Here is a 13,618-nt window from a genome sequence, read left to right on the forward strand (position 1 = left end):
TTTATTTTTTATTTATTTATATATATAATAGATCACGCACGGGGTGGCCCACCGACGACGTTGCATTGGTGCGTAACGCCTTGGCCTTCACGCCTTTGGCACGGGATCCGCTGTTTGAAGCCGGACACCATATATCGAGATCGACTAATTTTTTGGTTCTTGTGTTGAACTGGACAGGATTCAGCGAGAGCTCCTGATTGAAACTGTGATCAGGTTTCGATTGTCAATGGCGAAGGACAGTGCATGATCTGGATGGATGCATGCATTTAATTTGATCGACGAGCATGCATATTATTCCACGCGTGAGCATGATTATCGTTTCCAACATGAACAGTGGCGAAAGATGAAAAGTATTGACTCTCTCTCTCTCTGTCTCTTCTGGAAGATCGTGGTAGGGAAGAAAAGGAATGACTTGATCTCAGGCGATCGAGATTGACTGGTTTTTACTTTTTTGGAAGAGTTTGTTTCTGTGTGGCGATGATCGAACTTAAGGAAACAGTGATCAGGTTCGATTTGTCAACACTGGGAAAGGACGATGCATGATCTGGATGCATGCATTTGATTGGATTGACGAGCATATTATTCCACGCGTGAGCATGATTATCATGATCTGAAACTGCAGAGCATCTGCGTTTAAGAATCTTCAGCTTCTTTATGTTTCTAGATCTTACGATGTGATTAATCCTGAAATATAGAATCCGATTCATTAAATAAATTTAAAAAATAAATAGAGATGCAGTGCTTGTGTATTGATGTGTGCTAAGGTCTTTGTTTTGTTTTTTTTTTTTGCCTTGTCAGGATCTTCTTAATAAAAGTCGGTCACGGCACTGTAGTTTGCGCGCCTTTTCTTTTAGTAGACTACTACTACATATTATAACATTTAATTTTATATCTATTGGGTCGATCCTCTCAATTTGTTTTGCAATTTGAAAGCGTAATATTATTCAAATTTTCATTCTTAATTGATCAAAATTAACACATGATCAATAAAATATTACAACAACTAATAAATAGCTGCTACATATTATAACATTTTAAAATTTAACTTGAAAATAAAAAAATTTAGTCAATCAGATAACTTAAGAATATTAATTTTAAATAATTTAGAAAAAAATCTGTCACTTTTAAAATCGACTCCATGATGTATGAAAAAAATAAATTAGATATACTTCAATAAAAGATAAAATCTGTCACCTAATAACTTTGTTGGCTCGATGATCAATTATAAAGAAGTAAATTAAAAAATTACAGAAAGTAGATTCATATATATAAGTAGTGCATGTCAGATGAATGATGTAAATTTTCGTGAAATTCCGATTGTTACCTTAAAAATTATATTTTAAATAATTTAGAAGATGAATGATATAAATTTTCGTGAAATTCCGATTGTTACCTTAAAAATTATATTTTAAATAATTTAGAAGATCCATAATGGTTCGCTACTTCCTTCAATTAATGAAAAATAAAATAGACCCGTGGATTCCTGAGAAGGTAATCTCAGCGGATGCTAGAGGCCAACAAACATATTCTGAACTGGACGGCCAAAAATAACAACAAAAAAAACCAAGGTCCCACCGAGATTTGAACTCGGGTTACTGGATTCAGAGTCCAATGTCCTAACCACTAGACCATGGGACCATTTGTGATAAGTGTTCAATTTAGTTTTATTAATTATAAATTATATCTTGGAAGCCTTTGGCGATAAGGGTGGATGTCGTCGTTGGTGCAGAAATCAGAATGGAGTGTCATTGCCACCACCACCGCGCTACCATCTTCTTCCCTCCCGTCCCAAACCCTAAACCCCTTCTTCACCTGCGGCGGCCCGACCCATCCCGCCACCGCCCTCTCCGCTCCTACCTCCGCGCGGCATTCGATCCCAGTCGCCCTCAGAACTTCAGTGCCGACGGCGCTTCCGATCTTTCCCGCCGCCAGAACGCCGTCGTCGTCTTCCCCGAAGACGCAGGAACTCTTATTGGCCACGGCGGGCGACGGGAAGAAGACGAAGATGAAATCACGCGGAGGAAGGTTATCGAAGAGTATTCTCTCGTCACGCGGAGGGTCCCCCGATTCCCTGGCTCCATCGACTTCGCCCGGGCAGAGAGTCTTGATCCTCCGCCCGCTGTCCTCAGGCGATTGCTCCTCGACAGCGATGATTTGGCTCTCAAACGAGCCCTCCAGGTCCGTCGAGGGGTTGCCTCGGAGACGCTGAAGGACGCCCTAAGAGCTGGAAGGCTCAGAATCAACTACTCCGCTAAGATTGTCTCGTCGATGCCGGAATTTCTAGACCGGGTCGTGATTGGAGCTGCAGCCTTGAAATTGATGCCGGAGTTCGCCCACTTGTCATTCAATGCTCGTGCTAAGAGCTACATTCAGAGCTCTGGAGTCGTTGCTCTTGTCAAGTGAGCATCTTTAGCTACCTGTTTTCCCTAGGATGACTACTGTAGGATAAATCGAACAGAATTTTGAAAGACGTTATTTTCCCATAATCCTTTTCCAGTTCATCAAATCTGATTGGGTTCTATATGTTGTAGGTGGTTGAAACACAATCACATGACATTCCCCAAAATTGGGAAAATTATTTGCAAGTGTTCTGGTGATCTCCAGTTGGTGAGGCGAGTATGTGCATGGTTGAAGTCGATTCATGTGAAAGGGGAATCTCTGGGATTTGTGCTTCTGAAAGCAGGTTGCATTTTGGAGCGCAATTTGGAGGAACTGGAGGAGATTGTAAGTTATCTAGAGAGAAACGGAGTGAGAAAGGATTGGATGGGCTTTGTTGTTAGTCGTTGCCCCCAGATTTTGGGTTTAAGCATGGAGGAGTTGGAGTTGAGAGCTAAATTTTATTTGGACATGGGGATGAATGAGAATGACTTTGGTACAATGGTCTATGATTATCCCAGGGCTCTTGGATATTTCAGTTTAGAAGATATGGCTAGTAAGGTGTTTATGCTTCGTGAGTATTCTTAATAGTTCTTTTTTTTTTTTTTTGGGTGATGATGTTAAAGTTTTCCTGCCATTTCAAATTATGGAAGAATTGTCAATTACTGTTGGGTAATTGATGACATGACAAATTTACTTTTTATCTATTGCAAAATGCTTTCATTTTTTGAACTTGCGACTGTATATATAAAGGATTTTTTCTATTACTTTTTTTCATACTGAATAGCATAATAAATTTATCTTTTGGGATCACAAAATCCTATGATTTTTAGTTAATGCTAAGAATCCTTGAACTGCTATTTCATTTTCAGTTAATTAAGAATCCTTGAACACAACCCAACAAACAATATTCCCTTTGTCAAAAGATCAATTTTTTGGCAGAAGGGGGAGAAATGCAAATTACTCTAAAGCTTAGTTTGGAAAAGTGTACACATATCTATGAAAACTTATTATGGGAAGTTGAATGAGTAAATCATCTTGTAGCAATTGGAATTTATCTTTTGGGATCACAAAATCCTATGATTTTTAGTTAATGCTAAGAATCCTTGAACTTCTATTTCATTTTCAGTTAATTAAGAATCCTTGCACACAACCTAACAAACAATATTACCTTTGTCAAAAGATCAATTTTTTGGCAGAAGGGGGAGACATGCAAATTACTTTAAAGCTTAGTTTGGAAAAGTGTACACATATCTATGAAAACTTATTATGGGAAGTTGAATGAGTAAATCATCTTGTAGCAATTGGAATTTATCTTTTGGGATCACAAAATCCTATGATTTTTAGTTAATGCTAAGAATCCTTGAACTTCTATTTCATTTTCAGTTAATTAAGAATCCTTGCACACAACCTAACAAACAATATTACCTTTGTCAAAAGATCAATTTTTTGGCAGAAGGGGGAGACATGCAAATTACTTTAAAGCTTAGTTTGGAAAAGTGTACACATATCTATGAAAACTTATTATGGGAAGTTGAATGAGTAAATCATCTTGTAGCAATTGGAAATTGCTTTCTCTAGGCTGAAGTTGCTTGCTGCTTTTGGCTTAACAGATTTGTCACCATTATTTTAGCAGAAGTGTCTTTCCGTGGTAGCTTTTCCAAGTTTGATTGAGATATTCTGTAAACATACTTCACTGTAAAAGCAGATTTTTTTTTCACAACAGTGCCGAAAGGAGCCTAAGTGTATTGATTAGTAGAAATGAAGTTTGCTAAATTGGCATTCTAAGAAAGAGGAACTTTGACATCAAAATACAAGTAAAGCTGTCATTTTTTCCAGGTTCGGTATCTCAAAGAGTTTGGCTTAACCACAGAGGAAGTTAGGCGATTGTTAGCTTTCAAGCCACACTTAATTGGTTGCAGCATTGAGGAAAGGTGGAAACCCCTTGTAAAGTATTTGTATTACCTTGGTGTTCAACGTGATGGGATGAAGAGAATACTGATGGTTAAACCAATTGTTTTTTGTATTGATCTGGAGACAACTATTGCTCCCAAGGTTTGATTAGCTCGTTGTGATATTATAGATTATTTTTTACCACATCACATGCAACTATTACGGCAGTATTTTGTATTTTTTGGCATGTCATCTCAAATGTGGTATTTATATATTCTATGCCATTGTTCAGGTACGATTCCTACAGGATATTGGAGTCAGAAATGAAGCTATTGGTGGTGTTCTTGTGAAATTTCCTTCCTTCCTAACATACAACCTGTACAAGAAAATACGGCCCGTGGTTTGTCCTTTCACTTTTTACCTCATTATGTTGACAATTTCCTAATAGATCATAATGCTTTCTGTGAAGGAAAACTTTTAAGCCATGATAAGATTGAATCACATTTAGCTGGGAAATAACTAGAAAGATTTATGATTGTCTAAGTGTTGGACATGATTTTACCAGAGTTATCTCAAATAGTTACGTAAACATAACTCACACATTATGATCAGACAATGAGCCAATGATAAATTTAAGGTTATTATATACGATGTTTATAATTATGTCTACTTTATCTCTATCTGTATCTTAGTTGAGAAAATAATATTTTTGTATAATTAGGGATACTGGATATATAAAAGATGAATACTGGAAGGTTCTTGTTGATGATAATGTAACATGCAACCAAGAAAATATGGAAAATTGTTTTTATAGACTGTGGAATGAGCATGTTGTAAATAATTTGTTTTTAGAGATTAAAGGTTATAGTAGATTTAAAGATCATAAATTTATTGGTAATTTTGATGAAGTGAGATTAAAGAAGCTTAAAAAGAATAAAGGGAGTTAAAAGTGTAAGTTTGAATATCATTCCTATTGAAGATTGAAAGAGGTTAGAAGATCAATCTATAATTTGGTTAGTTATGTAATTCAAACAATTTTTAAGAATTAAGAAGATGCCTAAATTATGATGGAGAAGTTTTTTAGTAACTATTTTTTAGGATAATGGTAATATATTATATTGTTCTAATTAGAGAGGGATGAAATTGGTAAGTTATATTATGAAAATTTGGGAAAGAGTTATTGAGAGGAGAAAAGAGACTAAAGTTTGACAAATATATCTGAGAATCAGTTTGATTTAATGTCCTGAAGCCTCAACCACAGGTGCTATTTATTTAGTAAGAGAACCAGTGGAAAAAATGTAGATAAAATGTAGTTTCTGTATCCTCTCATTGACAAGAAAAGTTTTATGATAAAGTTTCTGGTGGGTTTTGGAGAAGAAAACGATACCTAAGAAATTACGTTGAGGTCTAAAAAATGTGTGACAGAATTTTTGTTAGTCTTAGAGCTACTAGGAGTGGTACAAATGATTTTTTCTATAGCTGTAGGTTAGGTAAAGGGTTACCTACTTAAGTCCTCTTTTTAGGTTAGTTATTCAAAAGAAATGCCCTTGCTGAATGTATTTGAGATGCTTTTGTGCTAACTAATTGTAGCATAATTAGATTAAATTTGAAGCTTAAACTGTAGAGAAAATTTTTAGAAACCGATAAGTAGGCAATAAAACTGAATACAAAACATGTAGTTTTGATAATATGGAAAGGATATCACACTTTTATTTCTAATTTTTGTGTGGGCTCCATATGGTCAACAGCTAATTACTGAGATGAGAACTGTGGATTTGTATTATTTTATTAAATCTCTTCCCCCTTCTTCAACTTCCAGCATCCATTGCCACTTTCTTGTGCATGGATCAAACAAAATGTTGAGGATGTATGAACTGTTGTTTTAGATATCAATAAATTCCTTATGGCCATTGATGAGTTTAATAGAAGAAAATTGATTGGTTCAAATTGATAAAATTGAATACTTTGATCTATAATTTTGATAGTCTAGCATGTTTGAAGACAAAACTCAAGAGATCATGTAAGTTTGTAGGTTTAGTGAATCGCCTCCAATCAACCATCATTACCCAATCCATAGTTCTATCATCTCCTACATGGAGTTTCTTATGAATGAAATTGGTACTTTAGAATGCTGGTTTATCATTCAATACAAACTAACCGTGGACACAAGAACCAAGAGATAGATTGTTATAGTATGAAATTAGCAGTTACCAACTATTTATTAAATTATGTTAGATGGATAAAACTGCAAAAGCTGATGGATGCTATATTTGTTAATTTTGCAAACTTTTTTATTATGCTTCTGTTGCTTTAGGCATTTGCTGACATAATATTCATAATGATTCAATCACTAAAAACTTTACAGGTCATATTTTTAATGACTAAAGCTGGAGTCACTCAGGCATTTGCTGACATAATATTCATAATGATTTAATCACTAAAAACTTTACAGGTCATATTTTTAATGACTAAAGCTGGAGTCACTCAGGGGGACATCGGAAAGGTCATTGCTTTGGATCCACAACTAGTTGGCTGCAGTATCACAAAGAAACTAGATGGCAATGTTAAGTACTTCCTATCATTGGGTATACATCTCCGAACACTAGGAGAGATGATTGCTGACTTCCCAATGTTGCTTCGATACAATATCGATTCACTCCGCCCCAAGTACAGATACCTCAGAAGAGTCATGGTCCGGCCACTTAAGGATCTTATTGAATTCCCTAGGTAAATATTTTATCAGACATACTCAACTTATTTGAAGTAAATGGTCTTACAATGAATTGCAAGAGTGGGGAGATATAAGACTTGACATAATATCAAGGTAGCCTTATTCTTATCTGTGGTACACAGAAGTTAAGCCTTTAAAATCTTGCTTGAAGAGGGCTCAAACAAGGCAACAACTGATTTCCGTGTACAGTAATGCTATTACTTTCGTTGGCATATGGAAGACATTACAAAAATTCATAAATATGCATTTATTTTATAAGCAGCATGCATATGACCATGGAGATGCTTTATGCAATACATGCAGATGAAAAGAAGATATTTGTAAGCATCAAACAAGAACTAGTTTTTGTGTACATAATATTGTGCTATCACATAGTGAAGTCTTCTAATGGAATACAACTGAAAGCTCTACTACATGCAAGTATTTTCATCCTCCTACAATGTGCTTACACTTAAATTGAGCAAACAATTGCAGGTTTTTTAGTTATTCGTTGGATGATAGGATAATTCCACGGTACGAGATAATGGTTGCAAATAGGGTAAATTTCAAGCTGCGATACATGTTGGTAGGCTCTGATGAAGAGTTCAACAAGAGGGTGCAGGCTGCTGTTGAGAGAAGAAAAAGGTTCGAAACTGGCAGTGCAAGTGCAAGTACTTCTGATGATGAAGAAAGCATTGTGGTCCCTGTTTCTTCAAGTTAAAGAGAAAACAAACAAAACAAAAAGAAGCCCCATCAGCATTTGACCTAAGATGGTGAGACTTTCTGCTCCTTTCTTTGTGTACATCACCTTATATTCAGTTTAATATATTGTTGTCCAATGTATACATGAATACTTTTTTGTTTAGGAAGGAGATTTTATTACTTGAGCTTTGGTATGCACACACCTGCTAATGTACATGCCTTTAAGAGTTTCTTGCAAAAACATATTGTACTTGTAGTTCTTGTGCAATCTCCATGTTCACAAACATTTATATTGACAAGACTGAAAAACAGATACAACTTAGCACATGTTTAGGAAATCCAAATGCTTTTTGAGAATTCTGATCCGAAACAGTTATACTTAAGGCTGGAAGATGAACTACCCGAATCTCCACTGCAATCGGAAATCAAATTTCATCGCCGCTTTTGGGTTCAAGAGTTTGGGATCACCTGTTGGTATGATACCTAAGTTAACAAATAACATGAACCATCATCAACTATTCAGCAACTGTATAGTATCATTTTATGTCAAAGTTTTGATCTCCAACTAGAATGATATAGTTTTGTTGCGTTGTATGAATTCTCCTTCATGTTGAGCCGGTCCTTTCGTGTAGATCAGATCAACAAAATTGAGTCATGGACCATCCAAAAACTATCAGGACACTAATTTAAAAGAAGAGCAGAATTACTGAATGCACTCAGCTCAGTTGCTGCTCTTCCTTGCCTGGTGGTTTTTTCTTCTTGCCCGCCCTGCTCTGTGATTTCTCATGGCGATGATTAATTGGCTTCTCTGTTCCCTTTTGCACCTCATCCTCTATTACTTCCCTGCCACCTTCTGTTTCATCGTCATTATCGTCTTCTATTGCTTCTTCTCTTCCTCCTCTTCAACTATCACTTTTCGTGGCCGGCCTCCGGCTGTGACTCATCGGCCCTGCCCAATTCTCTATTTGTGCTCTGCGTCCTCACCTTCATATCGTCTTGTTTGCAAGAACTGCTACCAAACTGAAAAATGAATACTCAAAAAGAGAAAGAAACTTCATTCGCTGCAATTTCTCAACTCCTTGATTCATCTCAAGAATTTCACGTTAACGATGGTGGTGCAGGGAGCACCAGATGATTGAATTTAAATTTTAATAATGATAAAGGGTTCAAGTTAAGTGTGTGAAGTAATCTGATGAGCTGAACTAAGTGTGCAAGCACATAAAAATCTTAATTGTGGTTAGGCACGGGAAAATTTTAGTTGCAGTTAGGCGATGGAAGTTCTAGCTGGAGACTAGGTAGGAAGATCTAATCTCGAGGATTAGGTGGAAAAATCTAGTTTGGAGGACTGAGCAAAGAAAGGTCAGGAGGACTAGGCAAGAAATCTTGGCGGATCAAGTACACCAGGCGGAAGTCTAGGCGGATTTAGAAGACTGGATGTCTAACGATGGAGATCCTGGAGGCCAAGTCGATGCTAAGCAACAGTCCAACAAGTCTGAAGGACTTGGTTAGCACAAGGTAAATTCTCTTGAGTGGAGTGGGTGAGGAGCGTTGAGGAAGATATTTAGGGTTTTACTGCTATCAAGACCAAATATGAAAAACTGTACTTTTATGTTTTGGACTAACTTGTAATGTAGGAAAGGAGAGGCTGGAACTTTATGTTCCGAGCGCTCTTATTTGGATCCAGGCGATCGGACATCCAGGCGCTCGGATTGGTTTCAAGCGATCGAATGCTAGCGGAACAGGCCAGCTAGACGGTGAGGTGGTAAAGTCTAGTGGTCAGGACATCAGCCTCCAAGAGCTTGAATCTAGTTAAGGTGTTGCGGAGTCAAGGTTGATCCAGAACTTCCACATTAGCATACAGGCGCTCGGAAAGGGATACAGGCGTCTGAAAGACCGAATAAGCGTCGAAAGTGGATCAACGAGACAACGTGAAGGCACTCGAAAAGGCTTTCATGCGCTCGGATCACTCAATAAAAGCAGTCTCGAGGGGAAATAGAGGCAGATGACTTAACGCCGACCATCTGCACAAAGATATCGTTATCGGAACGTTATCGTCACACCGAGAAGCTGTATCGAAATCTACGCATCCATACTCTGTAGGTATAATTTTTTGTGCTTTGCTTTTTGTACTCATACATTTTAGGACGGTGATTTAAGTGAATTAAAGACAGTCGAGGGAGAATCGATCTATGATCGTGGGCCTTGGAGTAGCCGGTGGAGTAATCTATGACTGTGAACCAAATAAAATAATCGTGTACTTGTGTTATTTCCGCTGCATATTCTATTTCACGTACGCAAGTTTTATCGATTTATTGAAGTGGTGGGTGATTGTGAAAATGTCCAAAAGCGCTATTCACCCCTCCTTTAGCGTTCTCAACTGATCTTACAAAAGATTAATATATCTAGTTCTTGAAATTGATTAATGATTGATTCGGTTTCATAAAGATTTTTCATCCATTAACATAAATTGAGAAATATGAACGGCCTGAACATGATTCTATTGGACTTGGGCTCAATGTTCTAGGGCTCTTGTATTCCTTCACAATCACACAAAAGAGAAAATGAAAAATACTGCAAAAAAATAATAATTAAAAAACAATTCAAGATTAATAAAAATACATCTATTTTTATTTTCCATAAACAGCAATTAGATTCAACGACCTCTCCACGTCACATTTCCACTCGAATCCTAACAAGCAGAAGGACCGAGAGAGGATGACACGTGGCGGTCGAATCATTCTGTACACGCGCTTTGCACCCTCCGCCCGCTGACGAAAGCAGTACGGCACACGGCTACGGAGGGTACGGCCCCGAGGTCGGCGTGCGCAGAAAGCGAATAGACGAGAATGCCCTCCCTCCTCACTGCTGCTACAGCTGCCATGCGGGCCTCTGCGGCCCGTTTTGGACATTTCGTCCGCTGACTGTGTACTTTAATCCGTTTCCCAGTTCCGCACTTGCAAAAGTCAACTCCTACGGAGGCGGCAGGAGCAGCATGAATAACACCTGCGTGGACACTCACTCTTCCTATAAATAGTAATATTCCTCCATCGCAAATCCTTCAAACCAGGATCGCGAAGCATACAAGACAGAGCATCCATGGCTTCTTCGCATTCCCTCACCCACCTTCTCCTCGTCCTCTGTTTCCTTTGTTTCCTCTGCGTCCACCCTTCCGCCGCCGCCGGCAATGACACTGCGCCGGCGGAGTGCGAAGCCGCCTCCCAGGGCAAGTGCCACGACAAGGCGGCTTCCCTCCGCCTGAAGCTCATCGCCATCGCCACCATCCTGGCGGCCAGCTTCCTCGGCGTCTGCCTTCCTCTCTTCTCCCGCTCGGTCCCCGCGCTCCGCCCGGACCGAGACTTCTTCCTCGTCGTGAAGGCCTTCGCCTCCGGCGTCATCCTCGCCACCGGGTACATGCACGTGCTCCCGGACTCGTTCGAAAACCTCACGTCGCCGTGCCTGCCGGAGGACCCCTGGGCCAAGTTCCCCTTCACCGCCTTCATCGCTATGCTCTCAGCCGTCTTCACGCTGATGGTGGACTCGCTCATGCTCTCGTTCTACAGAAGGAACAAGAAGGCGGCTGGAGGGGCCGTCGCCGACCATGAGAGCCCGGACCACGGCGTCGCACCAGCGTCGCTCGGCAACTGCGGACACGTCCACGGCGGGATGCCGCAGCTCGATGCCGAAAGCAAAGCCGGGAAGGAGGCGACCTTGCTTCGAAATCGCATAATAGCTCAGGTAACTGATTAAACCGCCGGAGGCGATCGACCTCGCTAGCTTCGGAATCTCATAATAATATATAGCTCGTCGACTAACTACTATTACAAGTGGTGCAGGTGCTGGAGATGGGGATCATAGTTCACTCGGTGGTGATAGGGCTGTCGATGGGAGCATCTAACAACGTTTGCACCATTCGCCCCCTCGTCGCCGCCCTCTGCTTCCACCAATTCTTCGAAGGAATGGGCCTCGGCGGTTGCATTCTTCAGGTACGGGACGAAGATGAACGGAATTTAATTTGACTTTCAGTAGATTTATAAATGAAGAATGATACTGTACGCGCAGGCGGAGTACGGGGCGAAGATGAAGTCGATCTTGGCGTTCTTCTTCGCGACGACGACGCCGTTCGGGATCGCGCTCGGCATCGGGCTGTCGAACGTGTACCGCGACAACAGTCCGACGGCGCTCATCGTCGTGGGCGTGCTGAATGCCTCCTCCGCGGGGCTGCTCAACTACATGGCGTTGGTGGACCTCCTCGCCGCCGACTTCATGGGGCCCAAGCTTCAGAGCAGCGTCAGGCTCCAGCTGTGGGCCTTCCTGGCCGTGCTCCTCGGCGCCGGCGGCATGTCGCTCATGGCCAAATGGGCTTAATTAATTAATTAATTAATTATCCGCCATGTTAATTTAATCCTATATTAGCGTGTGTAATACGATCATTTGTACTGGACTTTTATTTGTCCTTTTCTTTTTTTTTCTTTTTTTTTAATAATGTAAGGTCTGGTGTACTTGGTGAATGTTTGTACGGCTGTATCTCTTTTACTTGGACATCAAAAGAATATTATATTTAAAAATATATATTAAAAAGATGCTTCATTATATTCTTTATTTAAAAATACCTTTATTCCATAGTCATTATAATAATTATAGTTATAATTTATATAAAATAGAGCAAAATTATTACATATTTAGCATTATTATATTAAAAATATTTTTAACTTAATTAAAGTTATTAAAATAACTCTAATTTAATCAAGATTGCTTTAACACTCATAACTATTATACATTATAACAATTATAATCATAATTAATATTACTTAGAGTACTTTAAGTTAAATTGCTTGATCAGTTATAATTATAATTACTGTAGCAGTACTAAAATAAAAATATAATTATTTTATTAATAATAAAAATAAAGAGTATCATTTAATTTTTACCTAACTAGCTAGTTTTGAACATCCATTGAGCACCTAGTATAAAATAATTTTTTATTTAGAATTAATTAGGATTTAGATTAAAGTATGATTTTATTTTAATACTTAGAGGAAGATATTTAAAAAGAAACCTTTGAGGGAGAAAATTATAATTTTATTTAATCTCTATCGATCATAATATTTGTTAATGAATTATCATTTTAAAATTCTAAATTGATAAATAAAATTAATAGATTAGAAAAGCTAAGTAATTAAATTAATTGAGTTAGATAGGTTAGTTGAGTCAAATAAACTATATAAGTCAAATGGTTAGTGTATTATATACACCTCTAAGTCTATTGTGCCAAGTCCAATAATTTTAATTGGGTCCTTATCTATGAATTTATGGGTATAAATATATGTATTAATTAAGTAGGTGTAAATAATAATTCACCTACAACGAGAAAAAGAATATTTGTAAGATATAAATATACTGTATCTCTTCTGTCTTAAATATTTTTCTAGACTAATAAAATTGAAAATTTTAGAGTTGAATTTCAATTATTGTCATATTTATGCTTTATTTCCTCTAATGCTTTATTCGTATAATTTTTCTGGTATATAACTAAAATATTATGAATAAATAAATTTAAAATTTTTCATAATTATATAGTGTTCATGCCTCTATTAATTAATATATTATCACTGAGTGAGGTACCTCTAGGGGTGTGAAAAATTACACTCCTAGGGCATATCAAAATTAATCAGATGAATGTTATTGATTATCCATATCTTTTATATCAGCCACATTTATAATTAAATAAGATAATCAAATTGGGTAGAGTCTTTTTATGGTGTTCAGTCTAAGAAGTTCCTAGTGGTGTTGAGAGATCTATGCTATCAAAAAGAGAAGGAAGAACTGGGTTTCTGAGAAATTAATTAAAATTTAGAATAGAGCCCATGATAAGTATTATGGAACATCCATACTTTGTATGATCTAGAAATGCTTTTAAGTCCATTACGAGCTCGTTCA

The 13,618-nt window shown here is 38.0% G+C and overlaps 2 protein-coding genes and 1 non-coding gene across 3 annotated transcripts; 2 read left to right on the forward strand and 1 right to left on the reverse strand.

Moving 5' to 3' along the window:
• Positions 1-1,566: 1,566 nt before the first annotated feature.
• On the reverse strand, positions 1,567-1,638 carry TRNAQ-CUG (transfer RNA glutamine (anticodon CUG)). The gene has a single exon. It is a non-coding gene; the product is annotated as a tRNA-Gln (tRNA).
• Positions 1,639-1,727: 89 nt separating this feature from the next.
• LOC141830901 (transcription termination factor MTERF2, chloroplastic) lies at positions 1,728-7,899 on the forward strand. Its single transcript, XM_074718348.1, has 6 exons — positions 1,728-2,399; positions 2,532-2,937; positions 4,216-4,431; positions 4,562-4,669; positions 6,722-6,996; positions 7,475-7,899. The coding sequence occupies exons 1-6, from the start codon at positions 1,738-1,740 to the stop codon at positions 7,698-7,700; spliced, it is 1,893 nt and encodes a 630-aa protein (XP_074574449.1). The 5' UTR covers positions 1,728-1,737; the 3' UTR covers positions 7,701-7,899.
• A 2,878-nt stretch (positions 7,900-10,777) lies between these two features.
• Positions 10,778-12,046, forward strand: LOC141831204 (fe(2+) transport protein 1-like). Its single transcript, XM_074718619.1, has 3 exons — positions 10,778-11,416; positions 11,515-11,664; positions 11,741-12,046. The coding sequence occupies exons 1-3, from the start codon at positions 10,778-10,780 to the stop codon at positions 12,044-12,046; spliced, it is 1,095 nt and encodes a 364-aa protein (XP_074574720.1).
• Positions 12,047-13,618: the final 1,572 nt, after the last annotated feature.

Source organism: Curcuma longa, chromosome 6 (assembly GCF_044706935.1).
Source record: "Curcuma longa cultivar G26 ecotype Majalengka, Jawa Barat chromosome 6, ITB_CL_G26_1.1, whole genome shotgun sequence".
NCBI classification, from domain to species: Eukaryota; Viridiplantae; Streptophyta; class Magnoliopsida; order Zingiberales; family Zingiberaceae; genus Curcuma; species Curcuma longa.

Coding starts and splice junctions, on each gene's coding strand:
- LOC141830901 (XM_074718348.1), top strand. CDS start 1,738: ATGGAGTGTCATTGCCACCACCACCGCGCTACCATCTTCTTCCCTCCC. Junction 4,432..4,561: donor AGACAACTATTGCTCCCAAG/GTTTGATTAGCT, acceptor GCCATTGTTCAG/GTACGATTCCTACAGGATAT. Junction 4,670..6,721: donor ACAAGAAAATACGGCCCGTG/GTTTGTCCTTTC, acceptor AAAACTTTACAG/GTCATATTTTTAATGACTAA.
- LOC141831204 (XM_074718619.1), top strand. CDS start 10,778: ATGGCTTCTTCGCATTCCCTCACCCACCTTCTCCTCGTCCTCTGTTTC. Junction 11,417..11,514: donor GAAATCGCATAATAGCTCAG/GTAACTGATTAA, acceptor CAAGTGGTGCAG/GTGCTGGAGATGGGGATCAT. Junction 11,665..11,740: donor TCGGCGGTTGCATTCTTCAG/GTACGGGACGAA, acceptor CTGTACGCGCAG/GCGGAGTACGGGGCGAAGAT.